We start from the raw sequence: 26544 nt of genomic DNA, 5'->3' as shown, positions 1-26544 counted from the left end.
AGGGTGACCACTGAGAGACACGGGAACTCCTCTGCACGGCTGTGGTCTGCTGTTTGCTTTTGAAAATCTTCGACATTACAGGGCCTGCTCTTCTCTCTTCACGCTAGTCCACCAAACAGCAACTATCATGACAAGAAGGTGCCCAGGCAATCAACACGTGGTGATCCTTGGGCTTAAGAGGCGAGCAGTTTTCAAAACTGAAACCTGTTTCTTCAGGGGGTGGCCTCGAGTGGTGACTGGCCGCCGAGGACAGAAGCCCTGGGGTCAGCGGTGAAAGACGGGAGAAATGGATGCAAGTGACACACCCTCACCTTCTAGACTCCTTTTTTCTCAGGGGCCAGAGTGAAAGCCAGGAGCAGAGTGGCTTCACTACTTGAGAGTTAAGGGATCACAGCTAAAGGAATCCTGTAGCCCGTGTTTCCCAGGCTTTCTGGGCCGCATCACCATCCCCCGCACCCCGGGGCCCCGGCCCTCCCCGCCCCCTCCGGCCCCCACCCCCAGGCCCCTGCCCACACCCTTTCTAACTTGCCACAGTCCTGTCACTCTGGCCATTGCTATCAAAGAAAAATGCACTCAGCCTGAGTTTGCTACAGATACTTTACCGCCTTACATCACATCCTATGACTGTTTCTTTCCTCCAAGCCACTCCCTCAAGGTATAATTATCACTAGCATTCTCATCCTTGCAGCTAGTTAGGAAGGGGCCGGGCCTTTTCTGGGACCTTCTCTCGGGGGGAGAAGCTCTATTGAAGCCGAGCTGGCTAGCATCCTCAGAGGCGGGCGTGTGGCTGGGACTACTTGGCCGTTCTCCAGGTGATGTGCTAATCTCCCCAGGAACCTCAATGCCAAGGCCTTCTTGACATGCATTCGATTTAGGCCTCTCTTTCCCGCATGCCTCTGAGCTGCTGCTGGAGAACAGCAACCCTTTTCCTGCAAGAACACACAGCTCCAAGGGAGGCGGTGGCTCCAGAGGAAGGAGATCAGTCTTAGATGAGATAGGAGCTCACCCGGACCCTTTCCTCCTAGAGATTCCACTGCTCCTTGAGGGAAGAGTCTGTTGAAAACGTTCGATTCCAAAGAGTTTCCCAAAGTAATTGATTTTCCAAAGTGTTTACTGGGAGAGTTTCAATAGAAAACTCCCTGCGGTTCTAGGGAAGGACTGGGCGCTGCTGAGGAGCATGGGCCCCTGTCGTGACCTCTAGGTGAGGCCCTGACACCGCCCCTCAGGACCATCCAGGCTTGGAGTCTTGGACCGTCCACCTGGCTGCTCTCCTTGTAATGAGAACCTGTGTCCACACTCTATCTTCTCTTCTACCTTTTCATGTCAAAGGTTAGCTTTCTTAGGGGACCCTCCTCTTCCTTCACCTACTCCAAAGTCTATGTGCTATTTTAAGAAATATTTGAGGAAGCGTAACTCTGATATAACCTGTATTTCTCAAGGACTTGTAATCCTAACGGCACCACTGGACAAAATGACTGAAAAACATAGGAACTGAGACAAAGCATGGCAAAACGGTAGAAATTCTAGTTTCCATTTTAAGTACACTCTGCTTACAAGGTCTTTTGCCTGGCTGCTCTCTCGTGAAAATTTGATAAATGCCATGAATACCATAACACTAAATGCCATGAATACCATAACACTAATACATTGCCAATCACCCCCTTTGATAAACACAGTGAAAATTTTAACCATGGGCCTAACGTGTGGAAAAAATTAAGGATGTTCTCTTTTATTAATGCACAAGTGAAAACTGAACATCTACTGAAGGGCAATCAGTACTTAAACCAGAAAACTTTATACAGGGACTCGAATACCCACTCAGTTGCAGTGAAGCTAAGCTGTGGGTCGGGAACGAAGCAGCAGTTCCAGAGTAAACAGGGCTGGGACTGGGCGGCGGGGAGCGGGCTGCGGCTCTGGGAGCCTCGTCACACGGTAGGAGCGCCTGCCCTTAAGCTTCCCTAGCCTTCTGTTCGGCATCCCGGTGGTTTCCGCGGGAGCAGCCCAGGTCCCGGCCAGGTCTGATACTAGCGGGGAGGAAGCCAGCACCCTCCCATGGTAGAGGGCCTTCCTCAGTGAACTTGAGGGCAGCGGGGAGCTCCCCAGGAGACAGACGCTCAGACTGTAATTCTAAGGCCTCAGTCTTCATATCTCCATTTACCCTTAATTACAAAGGCGTGAACTTTGAGTGGGTTTTCCCCAGGTGACGGTGTGATTCATGAGGAAGGGCCGTTTGCCTACAAGTTTTCCCACCGAGAAACACTAACGCTGCCAAAAATCCTCCTGTGTTCAGTTCGGCCTCACACCCCTGTACTCCACTATCCCCCGCCCCCCCGGGTTTCTACTGGCCTGGCCCCATCTCCTATGTTAAAGTGGCCAAGGGCAGACACTTCTCCAATGTCAGAAAAGATATTTCCTAGAGGGTAGCTTTTTTTTTTAATTTTTAAAATTACTTTAGAGAATGTTTACCTCTAGTGGGGAAAATGCTTCAGGACAAACCAAAGCCCCGGGCTTGCTTGCACCACCAAGGGCCACTGCTCTTAGGACTGGGGACGGGCAAGAGGTATGAGGGTAAGGCTCAGCCAGGCGCCTGCTGACCCGCGGGCACACGGCTACCTGGTCTATTCATGAAGTCACAGTGGCCTAAGCCCGCGATGTCGATTCTCTTCATAAAAAGCACCATGCTGGTTAGGTTGGCTTCCTGCATTTCCGCTGGCTTAAGTGGCCGCATGTCTTCGGAGGCAAATTCTTCAGAGTACAGACAGAAAAGTTTTCCTAGAAGAAACCAAGGAAGATGCTTTTAATGCTTCTGTGTTGCCTCCGGACAGGAACTTAGCGTGAGCTGGGTTTGGGGTCCGCAGCGCTACCTGGAGAAGATGAACCGAGAATCTGCTTGCGTATCTCTGCTTGGCTCCGGCTGATGGGCTGCGTGACGAGTGAGTTTGCTCTTATTCTAGGGTTATACACCTTTAAACGAAAGACAGCATCTTTAGCGTCAGCTCACTCAAGATTTAGCAGGCTCGCTGGCCCTGAAGTGACTGCTGTTTGCACACTTTACTTCACGAAAGGCTCTGCTACTCATTTCTTCTGTACGATATTTATTATTGTGTCACTTGCCTTGAGATGGAAACTGCAAGAGCTTTGATAAGTGGATTTAAGGGTTGTCTGCTTTCATTGTAGCTTCAATAAATATGGGAGCTCTGCATCATCTGCTGAAATACAAATGCCACTTCTCAAAGTGCTACACCGCTGACTCGTGTACCGCGTGGAGAAAAGGATGATCAACCGACAGTGCTGCGTTTCCTCAAGGTTCCGTTCAAATTGACTGTGATCCCAGGGGTCTCATCTTTATCACATATGCTGGGCTTTTCCAGTCCTATCAGCTAACACAAAGACTGCAGATGGCACTAACAGTGATTTTTCTTAGGCGTAGTTTAAAGGTAAGTAATAACCCTGGGTTCTCTGAATGGTGGACTGATTCAATAAGATCAATCCAAACTGGTTCCAAGGGAACCTTCCTAATGGCTGGAATTGCTCTGTCACAGTAAACAAGGATATTTAAGAGACCCATAGTTTCCTGGAGGGGTAAAAGCTATATAACATCTAATAATGGTAAATGGATCAATACTTGGGTAGATTGTTTTCAGTTTAAATGCTATGATTTCTGAAGTCCCACTGTCTTTGAGATACCCTATTTCCATTTTTCCTAATTTTTTTTTTTTTTTTTTTTTTTGCGGTACGCGGGCCTCTCACTGCTGTGGCCTCTCCCCTTGCGGAGCACAGGCTCCGGACGCGCAGGCTCAGAGGCCATGGCTCACGGGCCTAGCCGCTCCGCGGCATGTGGGATCTTCCCGGACCGGGGCACGAACCCGTGTCCCCTGTATCGGCAGGCGGACTCTCAACCACTGCGCCACCAGGGAAGCCCCTAATTTTTAATTTAAGGATAGTGATTAAAAATAAACAGACTTTTAAAAAAATTTAGGATGGAATTTTATGTCAACTATAAAGCCAAAATTTGCAAAAATTAAACTCAGTGCACTTGAAACTAATTTCTAGTAAATTACCTGGGGGGAGATGCTAATTACTTTGATAAAGGGGCTACCAAAAGTACCCAAGGGATGTATAGAAAAAAAGATCCGTTTAGGAGTCAAGTAATTTGCTTTAGTAGTTGTCTTTCCTTAAAACTTTTTCCTCTGGCCCCTCAACCAATTTAATTTGTTTCCAGACTATCAACCTGCTAATGACAGGCAGTTACATGTGCTCAAGACTTTTGTTACTGGATGCAATAGTTCTTCTTTGCACACATGGCCAAATACAGAGAAATTCCCAGATCATATAGTTCATCCTCACTTTCTGGTCAGTAAAATGGTAGGAGCCCAAGACAATTAGCAGCAGTCTACTTAACCGCCTCAACAATAATTACCTTTCTTCTCTCCACCCCGACATCAATAACAAATTTGACTGTGTTGCTCCAGATCAAAGATTCTCCAGAGCTAGCCGTTAACACCACTCGTCTCTGATAAACTTGGCATCTTTTTTCTGTTTCATCATTTGGCTTGAACAATGCACATTTCTCTTTTGGATACAAAGGAACAACTACCAGCTCTCCAAGATCTGGGTTTAAGTTAGATCCTTCTTGACAGATAATTTCATAGGCTTTTTCAATATCCTAAAGTAAAAGAATAACATCATCCATGAGAATAAAGTACATTACAAACAACTTTCTCCAAATTATATAAAACTACAGGCAAAAGCTGCATAATGTATACAGGGAAAGAAATACTTGTGTTTTCTATAGGTATCGTTAAATATGAAAAGGAGGTATAACTGCGTAAGAACGTGTCTTTGGGGAAGTTAAATATAATTTATAAATAATTTCAGTGCTTTTAGTCCAAAATGTCTCTCCTCTTGTGAAATGTACTGTCTTTGCCTTTATGCATTCATCCTGCTATTTTTCTAGCTTGGTGCAACTTCTCATATCCATTAACAACGACAGGTGAATAAAAGTTACTCTCACATCAGTGATGATGCATCACTGTGCTTTAATGGTGGCAGAACTAAGAATTCTAAAACAATTTCTAGATTTCCAATAGAAGCATATATACATACACATTCCACAGTCAGGGTCTCTAATCTGGGTCATCTTGAAAACTATTATTACCCATTAGCACTTAAAGCAGAAATGCAATGAAATAGGTAGGAAATATTCACTGCTATTTATATATTTGCAAGATTCAGGAATTTAGAAATACTCTTTAAAAATGCTTCATTGTCAAATATACTGAATAAAAGAGTAAATTATGTGCCCTAAAACCACAAACAAGTAAGTATATTGGTGTAAAATGCTCAAAAAGCAAGACATTTTACACAGTACTTTTTAATTAATTCTTGGCTGCGTTGGGTCTCCGTTGCTGCGCGCGGGCTTTCTCTAGTTGTGGCGAGCGGGGGTTACTCTCCATTGCGATGTGTGGGTTTCTCACTGCGGTGGCCTCTCTTGTTGGTGTGGAACATGGGCTCTAGGCACGCGGGCTTCAGTAGTTGTGGCACGTGGGCTCAGTAGTTGTGGCTCGCGGGCTCTAGAGCACAAGCTCAGCAGTTGTGGCGCACGGGCTTAGTTGCTCCGCGGCATGTGGGATCTTCCCGGGCCAGGGCTCGAACCTGTGTCCCTTGCATTGGCAGGCGGATTCTTAACCACTGTGCCACCAGGGAAGCCCTGCCGTACTTTTCTATTTCTCAAATCACAACCAGATTTTTAGGACCTCATATAAAAAAGATGTCACTTAATGTAATTCTTACTCCTTTTAAATTTGTTTCCAAAATTTCTATTTTTTTAAGGGCCTAACTAACTACCAGATGGAAGAAGCCCCATTTCATTTCATTACATACATTAGATTTCACTAAAAATCTGAGTAAAAAAGATGCCTTCCCATGACTGTTAAGTCTGAGTCCACTGTCCAGCGCTCCAGCTCACCTCTCCTTCCTTCCCCGCCACCTGTATAGTGGGATTGAACTAACTCAAGGGCTTTGTAGGTGGACAGATCTGCCTAGAAAAATAGTGAGACCTCGGGTGAGCTATTTGAAGGTTATTCCTGAGCTGCTGAGAGGCCCCCAGGAAGCAGGGCAGAGGCTGCCCCCTGGGGTCCACACAGCAGTTATCCCGGTACCTTCTCCTGTTCACACCCCCCTTTTCTGCAGGGTTGGTTTACTTGGGGCAGATTTTTTTTTCAACCAAGCGAAGAGCAGGATTATTGACCGTAATGAATGAAAAATTGTCAGCTGGAATAATCAGAACAAAGCTATTTCTTTTTTTTTTTTTTGCAGTACGCGGGCCTCTCACTGCCGTGGCCTCTCCCGTTGCGGAGCACAGGCTCCGGGACGCGCAGGCTCAGCTGCCATGGCTCACGGGCCCAGCTGCTCCGTGGCATGTGGGATCTTCCCGGACCGGGGCACGAACCCGTGTCCCCTGCATCGGTAGGCAGACTCTCAACCCCTGTACCACCAGGGAAGCCCAGAACAAAGCTATTTCTTCCAATTTTTATAATTCTAATCATGTCATCATTTTAAGTGAGGAAAGCTTAGAAATTTCTACGGAGGAGAACAAGTCCTCGAGCTGCGTCTCCCTGCACAGGACATTCACACATTCCTCCTGGGTGGCAGGTGGTAACCTCTGCACGTTGGTACTTCACCCTCCACAGCTACCCTGGAGCTGAAAGAGGAGATTCGATTCCAGCCACCCACTCACAAATTTCCAATCCAAATAACCTTCAAACTGCACTGAAATATTGTACCTAGTTTAGATTCTTCAAGCTGACAGAAAACTTTTAGGCCATAATCTTCAGAATTAAAAAAAAGTACTGAAAATATTCATTCGGTGCTTCAAATTGTTTACTCATTTCCTTCCTATTCAATGTGTTCAGAGCATTTACGTATGTGGGGCTTTCCTACAATACCTGCAAAACTCAGGAAAACACAGCAACCTGCACTGAAGGAAGATATCTGCCCCCAAATGAAAGGCCCGCAACTAGATGGAACATTTCACAGGAAAACCTTCAACCTAAGAGCATCTTCCTTGCGACAGCTTCAAGCTACTTGATAATCTGGCTAGATAGTGTCATTAACCTTAATTTGTTTTCTATTTAATCTATTTCACTTTTTTTTTTCAGGTTACAAGATGGTGAAGTGATAAGGAACAACACACTGTAAACATGCAGGGCTCCAAGCCTCAATCAAGCACAAGAGCCAGGGGAGCGCGCAGTTGCGGGTATTAATTCACAGCAGGTGAGGGGCTAAGTGAGCAGTGCGAGAAAATGTGAGGCACCTAATGTTCACCAAGCCAAACATGAGAGTGTTTCTGCAACTTTAAACGGATTTCCTAAGAGAAAAAGCGACCGTTAGTACACTTCGGTCAGACTGCTTGGGTTTGTTTTCCTATGACATTCAGTTGCTATGGCAGATTTTAAAGTTTTATATAGAAATCAAGAAAGCTTCAAACAGCATGGGGAAAAATGATCAACAGCTGTTAACATGGATTTCGGAGCAAGACAAAACTTTCCAAAAGACAAATTCCAAGACCATAGGAGAGTGTTAACCCTGACATAAGTAGTAAAAAAGAAAAAAGTCCATCAGCATATACTGAACTACATTCTGCTTTTTAGGTGGCAGATGGGGAAAAGAAACCCAGATAACACCTGTGGGATTTGGGGCTGAACTGTGAGGAAAAACACTGGTTCCCAGAGAAGGTATGCTCCAGCCCGCAGAACTGCTGCCCCACCCGCTGGGCAGCCTGCTGGGAGCCTCTGGACAAGGAGAACCACCCCCCCACAGAGATTCCAGTGCTGGACCCGGGCCACAGCAGCAGCCCCTGCCAAAATGACGAATCCTCATTCTCAGAGGCTCAGAATTGCAAAATCCGCCCAGAGCTTTCACTACACCATCACGTTCATGACTTTCAGGACTGATGGTTTCTTAATAGGAAATGTCTTTCTGGTCTGACTTCAAGGAAGATTATATAATTTTCTAAGCCCTGTGGATTTTACAGTTTCTACCACTATCCTAGGTAAAAATGCATCTTCTAAAGTCTGACAATTCAGAAGTCACTATGCCATTAATTATAGCTTATATGAAACTTGTAAGAATCAAATATTACCCCCAATTCTGTTATGAGCTTTATTTTTCAAAAATCCATTTTGGCATTTTTGGTTACTCTGACTAAAGATGACCACTCAATCTATCAGTCTTCATTATACTGTCCCCCACCCGATCCACCCCGAAATGTATGCCTTCTTTTCACCTGGCAATTCTAACTTTCAAATGTTTCAGACTCTTCTAATTCTGCCATTCCTCCCTCCCTTAGGCTTCAGCCAGTTATACTGAGAACCTCTAATTGTTTTCATAAATCCTTCTTCTGTCTCCTTAATCATTTTGTTACTTCCCTCAGGACTTTCTTGAGTATCTTGAATCATGCGGGATCAGGGAATGATCATAGAATAAATCATTGTAATCAGTAGAAGATTTACTATTCAAGAAACTGTGTATAATCTACACAGGAAAAATGGAAAATATGCTGTAGTTATCATATATTTGAGATTCTAAATTACTTTCTTTATGGAAACAGATAAAATCTAAGTTGTGAGAAAACTGTCTAAAGTTCCCCAAACTAAAGGATCAGTCATCCTTTATGCTTTGAGTATAAAGCAGAATAAATACTCCTGAAGGTACTTGTGAAGGCGTGTGAATACTTAAGACAAGGCTCTGGTAGAGAGCTGAGGTCCTTGTCTTTGTTCAGCCGGTGGATCAGCCAATATCGTACAGTTTCCTTTTGGTTTCTGTTTAATCACTGGAATTACTACATATCTGGGTCATGGTCTAAAAGCCAGTGCTTTTTTTACTCTCTGAGTGAGATGACGGGTAGGGGAAAAAGGCCAGGAAATCAGTCTCTAAGAAGAAAGGTCTAACTCTTGAGATTCTGGAGGCTTTTAGATTTGGCCCGCAGAGCAGTGGAGAGAGAAGCAGGGCCACAGTAACTGCATTAAAAAAAAAAAAAAAATGCAACCCCAAATGACACCTTGACTCTATAAAAGCAAAAAGAGACGCTCAGCTGTACATTTCCCATTGTTCTTTTGAAAGACATTGTCAGATATCGAAGTGAACATTTTTCTCATTCATCTTTTTAAGAAAAGTGTAGGGAGATAGCCTTCTGACTGTGCTATAAATTATATTTTCCTGCCTAACACTCCACTGACTGCTGTAGGAACACTGTGGGTACTTTTTTGTTCCCTGACTCTATGCGGAGGACTTAGCTTATGTCCCGCATCTCCAGCACATGCGCCTGCCATGAGGGAGGTGGCCGTGAGTGTGAGATGAGTGTGTCTTCTCTACTGAGACAGTTCACAGCAAGCCTTTGGGGCAGCCCAGGATCTCGCCTGATCCCATGGAAGGAGGTCAGCTCTGGAGATCACCCCCAGAAATTCCTCAGAGTCCCCACCTCCCCACCCCCATTCTGTGTTTCAGAACAGCTCCTGGGTTGGTTGGTTGGTTGGTTGGTTATGTATGTATGTATGTATGTATTTATGCTGTGGCTTGTGGGATGTCAGTTCCCCAACCAGGGATCGAACCCATGCCCCGTGCTATGGAAGCACAGAGCCCTCACCACTGGAACTCCAGGGAAGTCCCCAGTTCCTGCCTTTAGAAGCACTTCCTTGTTTGCCTTTCAGTGTAGGTTTTATTTACTCTATATCAAGGATTCTTCTAAAGTATGAAAAAAGAGGTGTGATGGAACCAAATAGCAGTTCCATCAGTTAATTAGTAAACTGAAACCTGTATGTTAGTTATTAAAAGGTTCCCAACAAGGTTAAAAGGTTCCCAATAAGTAAACTTATTACTCTCTTAGGTTAGAATGAATATTACTTACTTACTTGTTCACAGGCCAGAAAGACTACAATGTCACCCTTCTCACCGGAGTGGTGAATTTCAAAGATAAGGCGTAAAATAGACTCAAAAGACTCCTTCTGAGCCCCACTAAGGTACACAACCTCCACTGGGTACTTATTTTTCACTTCTATGAGAGGCACGTTTCCATAATAAGAACTGAGTTTGCTGATCAGGTGAGGTGAGGAGTTAATTATGAGCTTCAGTTCCGGTCTTGCCAGTAAAACATCTTTAAGAAGTCCAAGTAACACATCAGTTGCAATGCTTCTTTCATGAATATCATCTAAGATGATGACCCCATAGCTACCCAGAAAAGGACTGGACATCATTTCTCTCTGTAACATGTCATCAGTACAATACCTACAAAGAAGAAACATGAAAGTTAGAATACTCTCATGAAGAAAATCATATAAAAAAACTCCTAACATAAGCAACAAAAAATGCCTTTCCTATATCCTTTTGTCTAAATCAGGAGTTTAAATCTTTATCGGGGGGCCAAGATTTCTTCAAGTTGATAAAATCTACAGGCCTTCAAAATAGAAAAGTACACATGAACAAATTTTAAGCACAGTTTCCATGTCTTCACAGACCCTCTAAAGACCATCCCTGAGCCCTAGGTTCCAGACCTCTGCCTTACAGGTTCATTACAGATATTAACAAGAGCTACATTTAACATTTGCCCTGAGCTTTTTAAAAAAAGTAATTCAGCAAAATAGCCTTGTCCGGTAAGAGCAGCCCCCGTTCCATCAATGTTAGAATTTTGAGTCAGAGCACACACTTCAAAGGAAGGATACACAGAGGACTGTCCTCTCTCAGGCTCACGGCCCAGTGAGTCCACTAGTAGGACTCTGTCAGTGGCACATCGTGGGAGATGACGTCCCCAGGGTGTTAGCATCAACGAGTTGGAAATGTCGTCCAAATAATAACCACACGAAAGCATCTAAAAAGCAACCACCTATTTGAGGGCAGCGTTCCTGGAGGAGGAACGGGTCATTAGTGGTTTCCATGGATTTCCAGTAGTTCTTGGGGTGTATTTAAAAGTAATAGTAAAAATAAATACCTATTAGTCATCCAGCACCATACAAACATCATCTTTCTGACACTATTTACATCTCTGCCTATATTATTCCTTGAGGAGACCAATTTCATAACTTCTCTACCCATTAAGGTATTTATTTTATGTGTCCCTGTCTACGGCAGGTCTGAAACTGCTGTTCTTAGAAAGGCCTGCTTGCAAGGTTGGCCCTTGGCCGGCATTTGGGAACCTAGATTTGGGAGGGTTCTCACCATTCCCAGAACTGATGCTTACTGTTTGTAATATGGTCTAACCTGCTTTCCTTCTGGGAGTATGGAACTTTAGAATACAGTAGGAGGCAGAGGGTGCCTATGTGACCAGTCCCCAGTAAATACCTGGGCACAGTCTCTAATGAGTTTCCTTAAACTCGTTGCTACAACTCACAGCTGGAGGAACGAAGCATATCTCAGGTGAGTCCACTGGGAGGTGCTCTCGGAAGCCTGCGCCTGGTTTCCTCTGGACTTCACGCCTTGCACCATTTCCCTTTGCTGACTTGGTTTGTATCCTTTCACTTCAGTAAAGCTGAGCTGTGGATTAACTATATACTGAATCCTACGAGTCTTCCTAGCAAATCATCAAACCTAGGGGTGGTCTTGGAGACGCTGAAACAGTCCTCAATTAACCCTTTTCAAGGAAGAAAGAAAAAGGAGAAAACATTTATAAGTTCCTAGTGTGCGCCAGGCATTGTGCTGATAGAATAGTTCTCATTTAACCTTTAGAATAAATCTTCAAGGTAGACATTACTATCCCATTATTTATAAATGAGGAAACAGGTTCAGAAAGGTTAAGTACCCTGCATAAAGTCATAAAGCCAGGGAGAGAGTCAAGATTTAAGCCTGAATGTCTATTACATCTCATGCCACTGTCAAATTATAAAGACGGGTCCCTTGGCTGCCATGGATTGGTAACAAAGCCCCATGTTCTCCCTCTCTGCACCTTGACGAGATCAGAACATTTGCTCTCTGCCTTTACTCCTACACTTGTTCTTATTCTGTGTCTGTCTTACCAAAAGAGCAATGATAAGTTGCTGATTATTCCTTTTCTCAAACTTAAGAAAGAAAATATATTGAATACTACAATATTATACTTTGTGCAAGATGCAAACAAACAGAGATGCATCCAAAATCTAGGTTTCAGGTCATCTTCTGCGGAGGGTAATTAGTATGATATAATAAGTACTATTGACTCTTGTCTGAAAACAAGTTGTTTTAATCTATGCTACTTCCTTAATGTTATTCCCTTCTGAGCAAAGCTCATCTAAGCACTTATCTGATAGGAAGAAATGCTTTCTCTCTGCCAGGCAGAGGAGGTGTGTGTGTTATGTAAATACATCCAGGCTTAATTAAAAAGGGAGAAGATGTGACTCACCTAAAACTCTACGAGACTCGGCAAGCTAGACCTGGCCTTCCAAATGATTATCTAAAACTAAGGGAATACTAAGGATCCACCCTAAAACTTACCATACAAACCTCCAGTTTTCTATGTAAGACAGAGATCTATTTCTTACCTTTATATTAATAAGATCATGTGTACAGTGCTTAAGAAAATACTGTTCCTGGTAACTATGTAAAAAGATGGATACATTTTGGAAATGTAATTTATTTTTTAAATTTATTTTTATTTATTTATTTTTGGCTGCATTGGGTCTGTTGCTGCGTGCGGGCTTTCTCTAGTTGTGGCGAGCAAGGGCTACTCTTCACTGCGGTGCACGAGCTTCTCATCGTGGTGGCCTCTTGCGTTACGGAGCACGGGCTCTAGGGCGCACGGGCTTCAGTAGTTGTGGCGCGTGGGCTCAGTAGTTGTGGCTCGTAGGCTCTAGAGCGCGGGCTCAGTAGTTGAAGTGCACGGGCTTAGTTGCTCCACAGCATGTGGGATCCTCCCAGACCAGGGCTCGAACCCATGTCCCCTGCATTGGCAGGCAGATTCCTAACCACTGTGCCACCAGGGAAGTCCCTGGAAATGTAATTTATATTCTAAATTCTTAAGACTGAAATTTTGAAAGCTAAGAATATAGGAAAGTTTTATTAATATTTTCTGAGATTATATGTATTGGATTTGACCTCAAAAATTTGAGTAATTTCTAAAAAATTCAGTGTTCTAGAGGGTTCATATTTGAAATGTATGTCACTTCCACAAGATATTGTGATATCTAGTTCAGAAAGACTATTTTAGGTATATAATATTCGGGTATCCACTGTTTTGAAAAAGGCCAGAAAAAAGCTTAAAGAAGAACTAAGCTGTTCTATACAGAATCCAGAAAAATGGTAGTGGCATAAAGATTATATTTACTAAGTACCTATTATGTACCCAACAGACTAGATGCTAAGGAGTTACAAAGAAAATGAAAAAGACAATATCAAATACAGAACATTACCTTCTATAATCAACAGTCACCCTTAGATCCTCTAATTTAAATAGCTATTCAATCTGAGCTTATCAAAAATTATGGCTAGCATGTGTCTCCAAGGAAATGAATGCGGCCGGAATTTACCTTTTCACCCAAATCACCCAAATCGCTAACAGATGCATCGCGCTCCCATCCACCAGTCGCGGGCAGCAGCTCCCTGAGTCCTCACAACAACCCTGCGAGCTGGTGTGTCAACCACCGCGTTTCATGGACGAGGAAGCGTAAGCAGAGAGGCTGGGGGACTTGTGCAAGGTGACAGGTGGGTGGGTGGCTGAGACACTCATTTTACAGCCACGCCGCCTGCTCTTCAGAGCACAGAGCACTAGGAGGAAAATAAGGGACGACTTTCTCTTCTCTTATCATATAGAGCTTTTCACTACCTTTGGCCCCTTTGCCGAAACTCAAACCCTGGTAGCAATAAATCAGAGTATCTGCTGACTCTTGCACTGCTTGGGGGATGTCAGGGTGGAAAGTGCAGCATCCCAGCAACAAGAGTGACTGTAAAGTAAAGATGAGACGACCGGGCAGCCCGGCAGAGGCAGAAGGAACCAGAACCCGCAGTGGCCAAAGGAGGCTGCTAGTTTCCCTCCACCTTCTAAGGTACTGCGGTTCAGCTCCTCCACACCTGAGGGCTATTTTCTACATTAAGAAAGGAACGCTACATGCAGATAAGAGCTAAAAAAAATTTTCAACAGAAACTGTAGTCCTTTCTTTGGCTGTTAGGATTGAATGCTTGCAGGGTTTTCACCATAAAGCAATGAAAGCCAAGTCCCAACACATAAGAGATGCTTAAAAAGGTGAGATGTGTCTTTGACCTACTCTGACATTATTGGTTTACTCCACAATTATTTACCTCTATGACTTTCTTAAAAAAAATGTATATATATATATGCACACGATCCATATCAAAAAGATAAAAACATCATAAGATTTCATTTTAAAAGTGACTACATCCAAGAGTCCTTTTCAAAAGGTTTCCAAAGTCTAGTCCATCCTTTAATTAAAACCATGACCACTTGAGAGGTCACTTCAAAATGTAAAGGATGAAGAATGAATCTGCTAGGCGTGGGGATCCTTCACCCTTTCAGGGTTGCATGTCCTGTCCTGTCCAACTCTCCAACTAGTCTGTGAATTCCCAAAAGCAGGGAGGTTTTTACGTTTATCTGTATCACTATTGGACCATCTGCATAATAAATAATTTATAAACGTATACAGTGACTCGGGGACGTCACGGCTAGAATAACAGAAGGTTACATACATTCAAGAAGTTCAAGTCATAGTGCTACGGATCGAAAGCTTCCCTATGGTTTAACGCCAGCCTGAAGACCGAGGTCCTCTATTTTTGAAGATAACATCTGAAAAATGTTAAAAGCGGCTTAGTACAAACCGAATGAGTTACACGGGCTTTCTGAATGGGAGAAGAACTGCACCAGAGTCTGCAGCAGCCAGCTGGGACCAGGCACTCGTCTTTCCTTCTGTTATCAAGCGTGTTAAACGTCCTCCATGGGACAAGCATGTCAGATGCCGGGGATACGAGTATGCAAAAACCATCCCTGCTATACTGTACTGTGCTATGCTATGTCATAGCATCCCTGTTACACTAGCGTAGGACGTCCCCAGTGATGTGCCAGGGCACTCTGGTGTGCCCCGCAAGTGGGTTAGAGACACGCAGATACACTGAGGCTGAGATACTTGTCTCCTCAGACCTTGGGGCAGTCAGGCAGTGCCTGGGACAGCTGAAGCCCTTAAGATGGTCATCTCTGGCTGCAAGCAGCTTTGACCATTTCATTAAGGTGCCATAAGATACTCTCATTTTCAATGACGGCTATGATAGAAAACTGCTTGAGAAACTGGCCCAGAGCAGTGATTTTTTCCACTTCTCTTTTTCCTTCCGTTAAGCTCTTGGAAACCACTGTGGAAAGGAAATCTCAGAACTGTGGTAGCTACTGAGAAGGGTCCTTGGAACCTGTAAGAATCTCAAAACTAGAGTTTGAAAAACACTGACCTACACTGCCATGATGAAGGCCGAGACCAAGTTTTACAGAAGCCCAGCAGAGAGTTTTCTAATTTACACTACGGAGGGTCAGGGAAGCTTTCCTGGAGCAGGTGACCTCTGCATGGGATCTTGTATGACGGGGAGGAATTAGCCAAGCCCAGAAGAGGCACAGACATTCCATGTGGAGGGAAGACCATGTGTCAAGGCACATGGCACACAGAGAACCACGTGTGTCGACACAGCTGGCACACAGACAACGCATATGGACCCACTATGAGGCGGAGCTCCAGAAGCACAGATTGAAGGTCTTTGGGGCCAACCTAACAAGTCATGACTTTTTCCTGAGGATTATGGGGAGATACGGAAGAAGTTTAGACAAGGAATCCCCGACGGTGCCAAGATGGGAAAATGACTGGTGCATGTCAGGCTGGTGACAGAGAGACGAGTTACTATTATCACACGTTACAGGTGTGTAAAGCAGAGAACGCAAGAATACGCTCTTCTAGGATCGCAGAGGACAAGCCAGGAGTCATCAGGTACAGCAGATGAAAGCCCCCCAAACCAACCTCAAGATCGTTTCACTGGTGCAGCAGTTCTCAAAAGGAATCATGTAGCCGACTTCATGACCGATGTTAACATCCATTTCGTCTGCCACCCGGAGGGCGAGCTGGACCACAGTCTGCTTGTGGACCTGTGTGCACACCACGCCCCCGTGCTGGTAGTGGATGGAAAGGCAATATTCAGCACACCACTGAGGAACCTTTAACGGGGACAAATGAGACAGGATCAGCCCCGCTAGGAAAACACCACCACCACCACCAAAAAACCTCCAAGGGTTCATCTTGTAAATGAGTTTTTCTCTCCCACCAGTGAATCACTGGTGGGCTGCGTTACAGCTTAGCTGGTGAAACTGAAGAATCTGTGTTTATGCACCGAGTTAGTACTAGTAAATAAAGTTAGGAATAAACAGGAGTTAGCAGGGACTGTAAAAGTTAGACTCCCAGATGAAAAAAAAGGAAGATAAAAATAAAAGGCAAAGTAAAAAAAAATTTTTTTAACCTCAGCTGTTCTGAAAAGACTAATGTATTTAAGATTATTATTTTCTTTCTGGTTAAAAGAAAGCACCATCAAAGATATGGCTTCTGGTATCAACTTTTTTTTTTTTTTTTTTTTTGCGGTACGCGGGCCTCTCACTGTTGTGGCCTCTCCCATTGAGGAGCACAGGCTCTGGACGCACAGGCTCAGCGGCCATGGCTCATGCGCCCAGCTGCTCTGCGGCATGTGGGATCTTCCCGGACCGGGGCACGAACCCGCGTTCCCTGTATCGGCAGGCAGACTCTCAACCACTGCGCCACCAGGGTAGCCCTGGTATCAACTTTTATGCTTAAAGCAATATAAATATTAAATAGCATTTAGATGAAAAATAGTAGCTCAAAATTAAAACATTTACATTTAAATCTAAATGACCATAACAAAATAACCAGATAAGCCTACTTTACATTTCCCTGGCAATAAAAGCTAAAATACACTGGCATTTATCATCTAAATACAATGAAAAGTAAGCTCAGTGAGATAATTAACCAATCCATCCAGATTTGGAAAGAGCCAATTCCAAGACTGCTCTTGAGTTATTTATTTTTAAAGCCTTTTACTGAAAATGTATTATGGTTCAATTGATTTTAAATAGTTCATTTGCATAAGAATTATTATAGTAGAAAGTACTGAATTCATTTGTATGCTGGAATCTTAGGGCACTGTCAGTAAGTTATGCTTTGTTACATGTATTTTTAAAACAAATCATTCTGAGTGTTTTTTAACAGATCCAAGGTATTTAAAAGTTTCAGCATTTTTAATTATCTTCAGATTTGCTATTTACTAGACCCATCGTGGAATTCTTAGATTTTTAAAAAATTTTTATTTATTTATTTATTTTTGGCTGCATTGGGTCTTCCTTGCTGCACATGGGCTTTCTCTAGTTGTGGCGAGCGGGGTTCTCATTGCAGTGTGCGGGCTTCTCGTTGCGGTGGCTTCTCTTGTTGCGGAGCATGGGCTCTAGGTGCACGGGCTTCAGTAGTTGTGGCACGCGAGCTCAGTAGTTGTGGTACATGGGCTTAGTTGCTCCGCGGCATGTGGGATCTTCCTGCACCAGGCCTCAAACCCGTGTCCCCTGCATTGGCAGGCAGATTCCCAACCACTGTGCCACCAGGGAAGCCCGAATTCTTAGATTTTAATACTATAACTTGAAAAATGAACATGACTTACTAGAAATCAAGTAACTCCAAAATGAACACCTGCTGCAGGCTGCAGATTCCCGATGATTAAAAGTGTAAATGTAGTTCCTCTGTTTCAAGATGAGCGTCAGCCTTGTCAACAGGTTGAAAACTAATCAGCAATTATTTCCTCAATAACTTTGTTGTACGAAAGATGAACATTTAACACACTACACTCAGGAAATCTGGAATCAAGGTATATCACAAGTGACCAAAGTCAGGAGTTCTAGACCTGGTGTGCCATTAGTTTGTTATTTGTAAATCACCATTTCTCTAAGCTTCAGTTTCCTTTCCTGTAAAATGGGTTGAACGGATGAGACCTACCCTTCAAGTCTGAGCTCCTGTGCCATTTTCTCCCCAAGGCTTGCTGCGATACCTCCCCTCCACCCCCCACCAGGAAGGAGACCCCACAGTGTACTTCCTGACAACCATGGCATGGACTATGGACCACACTTCCTGCGGTTGCTGGTCTGTTCCAGTGCAGGTCTGTTCACCCCACTAGACTATGAACTCTGGGAGAACAGAGATCTGTCTTGGTCACCAAATAATCTTAAATAAGTTTATTCAATAAATATTTGTTAAATGAACAAATTAATTTCTTACATTTTCCAGAAATATTTTTAAATTCTATGATTCGATATATTCTACCTTGAATTGCTTCACAATCACACCTAACTGGGAATTCACATAAAAGTTTCTATCTCCCTCATTCCCTAGGAAGTTATTTTTTATCCTTGTCAAATCCTAACTTTTTAACCCAATTCCCTATTCCCTTCATATCTAGGTCCTTAGCTAAGACCTCAAATAACACTTTTGTGAGAAATTATATTAAAACTGTTTGAATCTTTGTCTCCCCGCTGGAGTGGAAGATCCTTAAGGTAGACATGCGTGGTTCATATTTCCCCCAATACTTAATAGAGGACCTGACACACAAGAGGAATAATAAATATCTGGATGGAAGGATGTATGAAGACATTAGAATAATTGAAAAGAAGGGAGAGAAAGGCTTAGACTCAGGACCTGACATGGGAGAGAAGTAATAAAACCAAGGGACATTTATTTCTAAGGAAGAATGAACGGTACTCACTAGCAGACTAATTATGCATAAGAAGAAACAAATATTTTAAGATCTCTGACTTAAAATACTAGGGTAATGGCGTCGTTAACAACCAGAAATTTAAAAGTAAAATAAAATAGAATGAACAAATGAAGCTAAACAGTAGCATAAAGTGCTTCTGGGGGGAGCGAAGTGTTCAAGGGGAGGGAGAGAACCTTCAGGAGAGCCGGGAAAGTGGTCAGGGTTAAGGTCATCTTGATGGGAGGACATCCCGGTGTAGCCAGCCTGAGATCAACTGCAAAACAGGCCAGGAGCCTAAGTGAGGGGCCAAAGCTAGAGACACACACAGAAGTCCTAGAATTTCAGAGCTGAAAGCAATGGCAGGCATGTAGGCCACGGCCTCATTTTACACACAAGGAAAGTCTTAGAAGGGTTACTTGCCCCAGTCATCCTGCCAGTAAACAGCCCAGCCAGAACCTATCCAAATCTTTCAGTTTCTCATCTGGCATAATTTCCACCAGGCCATGGTTGCTTCCGAGCATCTTTATACAAAGGTAGTAATAGAAGCCATCAGGTTCTCAACCATCAACACTTTTTACTACTCTTTCTAGCCTAATAGTAATGTCAGGGGACAGTACTACGATGACAGCGGGTGCTATTTTACACAGCTAGAATTGCTGCTGAAATGACACCATTCAGTTTCACTAAAACACCTGGATATACTCAGTCTGGTTATTATTCTAAGATCCAGGATAGCTGCTTTCAAACTCTAGAATTCTACACGATTCAGGTGATTATGGGCCACGTTCCCAAGGTTCCGACTTTGTTTTCTGAGTGCATTTCATTTATTTCTATTTACTCACATAAACAAATTCTGCAAGGTTAGACTAATACAGTATGTTTATAATGTTATAAACATCATATAGGCCTGGCAGTGCAATAAATATAAACAATCCAACAGTCCTCACTGTTCTTTTTGCCCTCCTCCACAATAGAGCAAATGATTTCACCTATGAGGCAAAGAAAATAAATCAGAAATGGGACAGCTCTTCTAGACATCAGTTCAAATCACCAGCGAAAGACAGAACACATGCATATTGGGCTTAATGTAGGGATGTCTGCTGACACAGCCAAGCTGAAAGTTGAGTACAAGTCACAACTAATTGCAGAGCACCCACCCCACGCAGCTCTGACTGCGTACGACGTACTGCCCCTTTCAGTAAGTCACACATGGATGACGACAGTAAGTGATGCAAATGCAAACTGAAAGGGTCGTCTCTGAACAAAAAGGAGAGACACATGAAATCATCTCTCCTAATTATAACAACTTCTGTGCTTTAGCATACCTTCCGAATCACCCTAAGCAAGCCAAGGCACGCTGTGAAGTTTGATGCCTTCGCAAAGTATCGGCTGAAAAGAATTATGATTCAGCAAATGCCAGAAATGTGAACATTTCATAATTTCAAGCGGCACTAAGATTCCAGCTTCATAGGGAACTCTTGCATTCTCTGCGCTTATAGCAAATACCGTACCATTCCACGCCCTGATTCTGATTCTCCTCTGGGAGTGGCTTTTTCTTTGTCCCAACAGTACCTTACCCTTCTCACCAATGCATTATATGCCTTGAGATTTCATGTCTCTTTCTATAGTTTCTCTTTGGAAGGTATGTCCCCCCCTCCTCCCTGGCATCTAGAACATACTTTAGTACTTAGCACAAGGTGTGCAATTTGGTGAACAAAACAGAAAACTGTTCTTTTATAACTGAAAAAAACAAACCTGTTTACAAATTCACCTGGGCCTTTCAGCAATAGATAACACCCACATTTATATATCTGGTCTAGAAAATTTCCCTACTAGGGATCACAACTTCAAATATTTTCATTCTGAACTCATCCGACACCTTTTTCACATTCTCTCAATCTCTCAACTTTTTCACATTCTCTCAATCCAGTTTTCTGGACTGTGTGACGTGCCACACGTGCGAAAGCCTGAGCGGTGAAGCCGGCTCCGGGTCGCACGATCAGCGTGCCCGGCTCCTGGCTCGTATCTCCTCCCTGCAAGCAAATCACCGGGACTCTGGCCCATCTGCCGCTACGAGAGTAGGTAAGAGGGGTCCTCCAAGTAACCAAAACCTAATCTACATCAAGGCTTCGCCAGCCTGACTTCGTAACCGGAGCTCTACAAATTGTACAGATCCCGGAACGCGAAGCCAAGACGCTCCATCCCCACCCCGGGCAACAGGCAGGAGGCTGGGCTGCTGGACTCTGGGAGGCTGGGGCCCAGGATCCTCGGCTGGTCCAGATCAGAACCAGGAGGGCAGCGGAGCAGTCTCATTGCTGCCACCGCAGCAGCAGGACAGCCACGTGAGTCACACTGGTGTGGAACCTCCTGCCCCTCCGTCCACGGCTAGAGATTGCGTCCCCTCCTCTAGCGGATATACAAGTAAAGGACGCGAGACAAAAGTCATCTGTGAGACACAACGCTACTACAGTTAAACAAATTCTAGTCCCAAAGGCCTTCAAGCCCTCGTTTTATGTCCCCAGCCTGCCCATGGTGACTGATTCCTCTTCTGGGCCACCCAGAGCGCGGCTGTGCCAAGGTCCCAATCACTCACTTTTATTTAAGTACCAGAATCACGAAATCCAAAGCTGAAAGGAACCATAAGGTCCAGCAATTCACCCAAAGGCATGAATCTCCACAGCAACATTCCTGCAAGGCGCACTAAGCTGCCTGATGTGAGCCAGAACGCCAGAACTCATTCCTGAGGAGTGGGTCCCCTTCTGCATTAAATGTCACGTGTCCCTGGATACCATAATTCGTATACCTCTTGAGCGAACACAGAAAATGCGGAGTAAGTTACTCAGCTAACAAGGTGCAGTTGTTCTATACCAGCCAGCTTCTTACTTTAGGCTAAAGCTCAGGTACGCCATGCTTATTCAGCTCACTGACCCAACCATTTCAGGGGAGATTTCAGGACAAGTAAGTAAATAGATGGTTCTAAAAATATTTCATTGTCTTTTAGGCTTTTTCATAAATCTGCCCCCCAAAAAGGTAACAAGAAAAGGTTCTATAAATGTATGAAAAGTTGTCCTCTTTTCCAGAGGGCAGTCGCAAAATAGCCTCCATACCATCTGCACTGAAGAGAGGTGGAATTTTTAGGATCCAGCAAAACACCTGTGGTCCTCTTTGGAAGGCTTGGGTCTAAAGACAGACTTTTCTTTGAAAGGTTTAAAATGCTGAGGAAAAAGAAAATAGTCTTAGAAGCTCTTTAAAAAATAACCAAGTTGTTTCCAGAATTAAGAAAACAACTGATGCTCTCATTATTTAAGTTGGTTTAGAATTTGATTTCTCCTACCCTGAAGATACATACTGCCTTCACACTTAACAGAAACAAGCATGATTTATTAAAATGATCAAGAAGTTAGAGCTGACAAGAGAAACCATTGCTAGGTATTAACATAACATATTACATGATAACAATTCTTGCCCTTTAAGATCACAAATTCTAAAAGAAAACTCAAGGAGTATATATTAAAAAAAATTTTTTTTAAACAATAGTGTGGGTTAGCAATTCTGAAACTAAATTTTGAGCATTCTAAGATTGAACAAGTAAAGATATTATGAATAATGAGTGCTAAGTTTCTCATAGTTAGAGAAAGGAGTTACAAATATGGAAGTGGGGAAGGCTAGAATGAATGCTGTACGGCTGAACTGGAATCAGAGGCATCAGTAGGAACCCATGATTTTTAAGAATAGAGAGACAGAAGTACAGATAAAACAGAAATATACATAGAGAAAGAAATACAGAGAAATAGAAACAGAGAAAGACAGAAATCGAAAGAGCTAGAGAGAGAGAAGGAGAAGCAGGAGGGCCTAGAAGCAACGACAAGTCAATGGCCAACGGGCACTTAGCACCCATCTCCTGGTTTTCAAATACAATTCCCCACTAAAAGGAACCACCAGGGCTCCTTGAGAAAAATGGCTGTTTCCAAGACTGGAGCAGGGAACATACTAGATGAGCCTATAATATCTTACTGGGCCAGAAAGCAAAGAAATGCTCAGAGAATGATGTCAAAAGAACACAGAAGGCATCCTGAAGGGGTTCCCATAGGCCACATTGGGGACGATTTGAGCAACAAAATAAACGGGCTTAGTAATGAATTATCACCTACAGAATAAAATAAGAATTCATGAGTCCACACTGACATAAATAAATGAATAAATAAATAAGGAAGAAGAAAAAGCTCAGTTTTACAGAAGAATTCCAAATATTAAATGTATTAATAGAAGGAATTTCAGAAACAGAAAAATCACCATTTGGTTACTACCATGTAATAACGTCAAAGGTAAGAATCGTCCAAGGATGCTAAAATTAGTAGCTGGAGGCACAACAAGAAGCAGACTCTACATAGTCTCCAAGTATCTCCCCATATCTCTTAAATGACAGGGAGGGAATTGTAACTTGACGATAGAGATCAAGACAGTCACTACCTTACCAAGTTATCAAATTTAACATCACCAGTCATGGGAAAAATCTTCTGTCTCCTGCTACGATGTCCTGAGGAGGACATATAGCACTTCTGTGCTCTTCCTGCCACAAACGCAAAATTGGAATCTAATCCAAAGGAAACACCAGACAGATTCAAACTGAGGGATGTTGTACGAAATAACCAACTTCAAAATACTCTTCAAAAATATTGTGGTCGTGAAGGACAAGGAAAGACTGAGAAGCCACTTCAGATCAAAGGTGATTAAGGAGAAATGACAAGGAAATGCAATGTAACTTTGGATTGGATTCTGGACTAGAATTTTTTTTTTAATGACAAAGGTCCTTAGTGGGCAAACTGATGAAATTTGAATAAGTTAGATTTTGGTAATTATGTTGTGGCTAGCTCTGTTTTAGTAGATATTGCTGAAGTATTTGGAGGTAAAGGATATCATATCATCAACTGACTCTTAAAATGTTCAGAATAAAAATCTGTGTGTGTGTATGGAGAGAGAACGATAAAGCACGTGTGGTAAAATGTTAACTTTAGTGGAATCTGGGTGAACTGTATGTGGAAAATCTTTGTACTATTTTTGCAACATTTTGTAAGTCTGAAATTATTGCAAAATAAAAACTTTAATTTTTTTTTTTTTGGCTGCGTTGGGTCTTTGTTGCTGTGCGCGGGCTTTCTCTAGTTGTGGCTAGCGGCGGCTACTCTTCATTGCGGGACATGGGCTCTAGGCCCGCAGGCTTCAGGAGTTGTGGTACACAGCTTTCAGTAGTTGTGGCACACAGGCTTCAGTAGTTGTGGCTCGCGGGCTCTAGAGCGCAGGCTCAGTAGTTGTGGCACACGGGCTTAGTTGCTCTGCGGCATGTGGGATCTTCCCAGACCAGGGCTCAAACCTGTGTCTCCTGCATTGGCAGGCAGATCCTTAACCACCAGGGAAGCCCCTAAATAATTTTTAACTTTCCACTTGTCCACAGAAACCAGGAAAATTATACTCCTTCAGTTTTCATCCTTAGCTTCTTATGACAAACTAAATCGTTCGTTGTAGCAACAACTCATCACAACAAATAGAAAATCATAATAAACCCTTGATATTGGCAGCTATAAACAAGATTAAAGAAAAAAAAACCTGTTGTCCATTTCACCCCTCTTCAAGTTCCATTTAGAACAAGTAAGCCCCAGAGGTAATAAAAACCTTAAAGCAGCAAAGTATAGTAGAAAGAGTTCTTAGAATTCCAGCTCAGAAAGTTATGTGACATTCGTTAGACAAATTATCAAACCCCTCTGGGCCAGGGTTTCATCATCTGAAAAATGAAGGGGTTCTATCAGATTATCTCTGTGGTCTACTCTATAATTCTCACATCATGAGAACCTACAAATGAATTTCATAATAAAAATACTTACTGCTTGCTTTACAATTTAAGTGTAAAATAGAGATCTCACTCAAATCAAACTTCAAGTTCAAATATGACAACAATAAACTGGCCAGTAAATAGTCATTAGCTGTCTATCCTAATTCTTTCCTCCTTTTTAGATCCTGAAGTGTGTGGCTCTAGGCCTGGATCATATTTGGCCACTCGGTTATTTCTTACAGTCTGGAAAATAAGAACTTCCTTGTGCTTCTGACTTCCTGTAACTTAGCCAACTTCACCAATAAGCATATCCACACATCCTGATTATCAGACTGCTGGACGTGTAAACATGGCAGTTAATCCCCAAACCTGTGGCAGGCAAATAACATCTATCACATCTTTTAAAATATAACATGCACAACAAAATAATTTGAACAGGTTTTTCTGCTATTCTAAAGAACATTCAGTGGTACAATAAACACAATTAATGTCCACCTGCGTATTCACTTTTATTCAGCTGGCTTTCATAAAGAGATTTAGGGAAGTAACTTAACTGCTGTGCCTGAATTGCTAATGCTCTTTTTTGTTTTGTTTTTTGGTTTAGATAATATCATTATTAAAACAGAACACTATGCTGTGACACGTGATTATTTAAGTACAAAAGTACAACACACAAAGTAAATGCTTTTTTGTAGTGGCTACTCACCTGAGAGCTCTTGCCACATTTAGCATCTCCTGAAACGATCACAATTTGACTTTGAAGCAGATTCTCCATAAAGGAGTATTTTTCCTTCCATATTGGAAGATCTTCTCTTTCTTTCAGAAGTTTATAATAACGTGATGAATATGGCAATCCATCAAAAGGGTTAAGTTCCAGATCCTCACAGGCCAAAATCCCCTCCTCATTCCCCTCACTGGAATCGAGGGATTCAGGAAAATAGCGTTTTTCAGAGGAAGAGTTTGGACATTCCAGTTCTTCTTCTTCTTCCATCTCGTCCAAGTGAGCTTAAGCAGCTGGCATTCTCCTACAATAACCCACTGCAAATAGGGTTGAAAGTGCACATATACAAACTCAGATGTCCCAATGTCTAGGACTTCAGTTCAAGGTTTTAGCAAGCTGAATTCCTCAAATCTGCATCTGTTCTTCTTTGCTGCATTAGCTACTATGCTGGCTCACCAGCACTCTTCAGCACGTTAAATGATTGTCAATAAACCACGCTAAACACAAACAAAAAAAAAGAAAGAAAATCAGGTACATATACATACAAGATGTTCAAAAGAAAACGCATACGCATTCAAAAATAAAAGCATGATTCTTCCTGTTAACTGGTTACTGTCTTTTATTTCTGCTGTCTGTTTAAAAGGCCAGGAATAATATAGGTTAATTCTTAAAGTCTGGTTGGCTGCAGTTTTTTCCTGGCCAGTTTGGAAAACAATTCCACACTGGACCTGGTGCTCTCTGCCTGATCTGCCTCTAACACAGGTCCCTGCATCTTGATTGACAGTGAATAGAAAGCAACAGGGGGACATTGTGAGTGCGAGCCTCAATCACGTGGTCACTAATCCCACTACAAAAGAGATGCCAGACCCTATAAAAGGGAAAATTGTGAGGGCTTGGGGAGTGTTCTCCAACACTGGCTACAGGAGTCTACTATTTATTTATTTATTTAGTATTAAGAACTCCTCTAGTTTAAAGGAGAATATTAAAAAAAAATACTTCACTTTACATTTGCTTGTGCCAGTTTACAAAGTCAAGTGAGCGAGTTGCTTATTGTTTTCCATCTGAGGCTATGGCTAGCTTTTGTTAATGAGGTCTTTGTTTGCTTAATTAAACCAGAAACCTCAAGCATATTTCTCGAGATTCCTGGGTCCTGAGCCCAGTATGTCATATTCAAGAGGCAATAAAATACATTTAATTTAAATGAAGAAGTGAAAAATTGACTAAGAAAAGGTAAAATTTATGCTAGTAA

The 26544-nt window shown here is 42.8% G+C and overlaps 1 protein-coding gene across 1 annotated transcript in view; it reads right to left on the bottom strand.

The window, feature by feature from the left end:
* DHX32 (DEAH-box helicase 32 (putative)) overlaps positions 1-25792 on the bottom strand; it is a 40500-nt gene extending 14708 nt beyond the window's left edge. The window contains exons 1-6 of the mRNA XM_065893766.1: positions 25281-25792; positions 15969-16162; positions 9912-10284; positions 4421-4666; positions 2865-2964; positions 2614-2772 (exon numbers count right to left, since the gene is read on the bottom strand). Of these exons, the coding sequence (XP_065749838.1) occupies positions 2614-2772; positions 2865-2964; positions 4421-4666; positions 9912-10284; positions 15969-16162; positions 25281-25565 (1357 nt within the window). The 5' untranslated portion in view covers positions 25566-25792. The remainder of the gene's footprint in view (positions 1-2613; positions 2773-2864; positions 2965-4420; positions 4667-9911; positions 10285-15968; positions 16163-25280) is intronic.
* Between the last annotated feature and the right edge of the window lie 752 nt (positions 25793-26544).

The sequence above is a fragment of the Phocoena phocoena genome, chromosome 16, assembly GCF_963924675.1.
Source record: "Phocoena phocoena chromosome 16, mPhoPho1.1, whole genome shotgun sequence".
NCBI lineage: Eukaryota > Metazoa > Chordata > Mammalia > Artiodactyla > Phocoenidae > Phocoena > Phocoena phocoena.
Note: the sequence above shows the minus strand (reverse complement) of the source record. Positions and strands in the feature narration are given on the sequence as shown.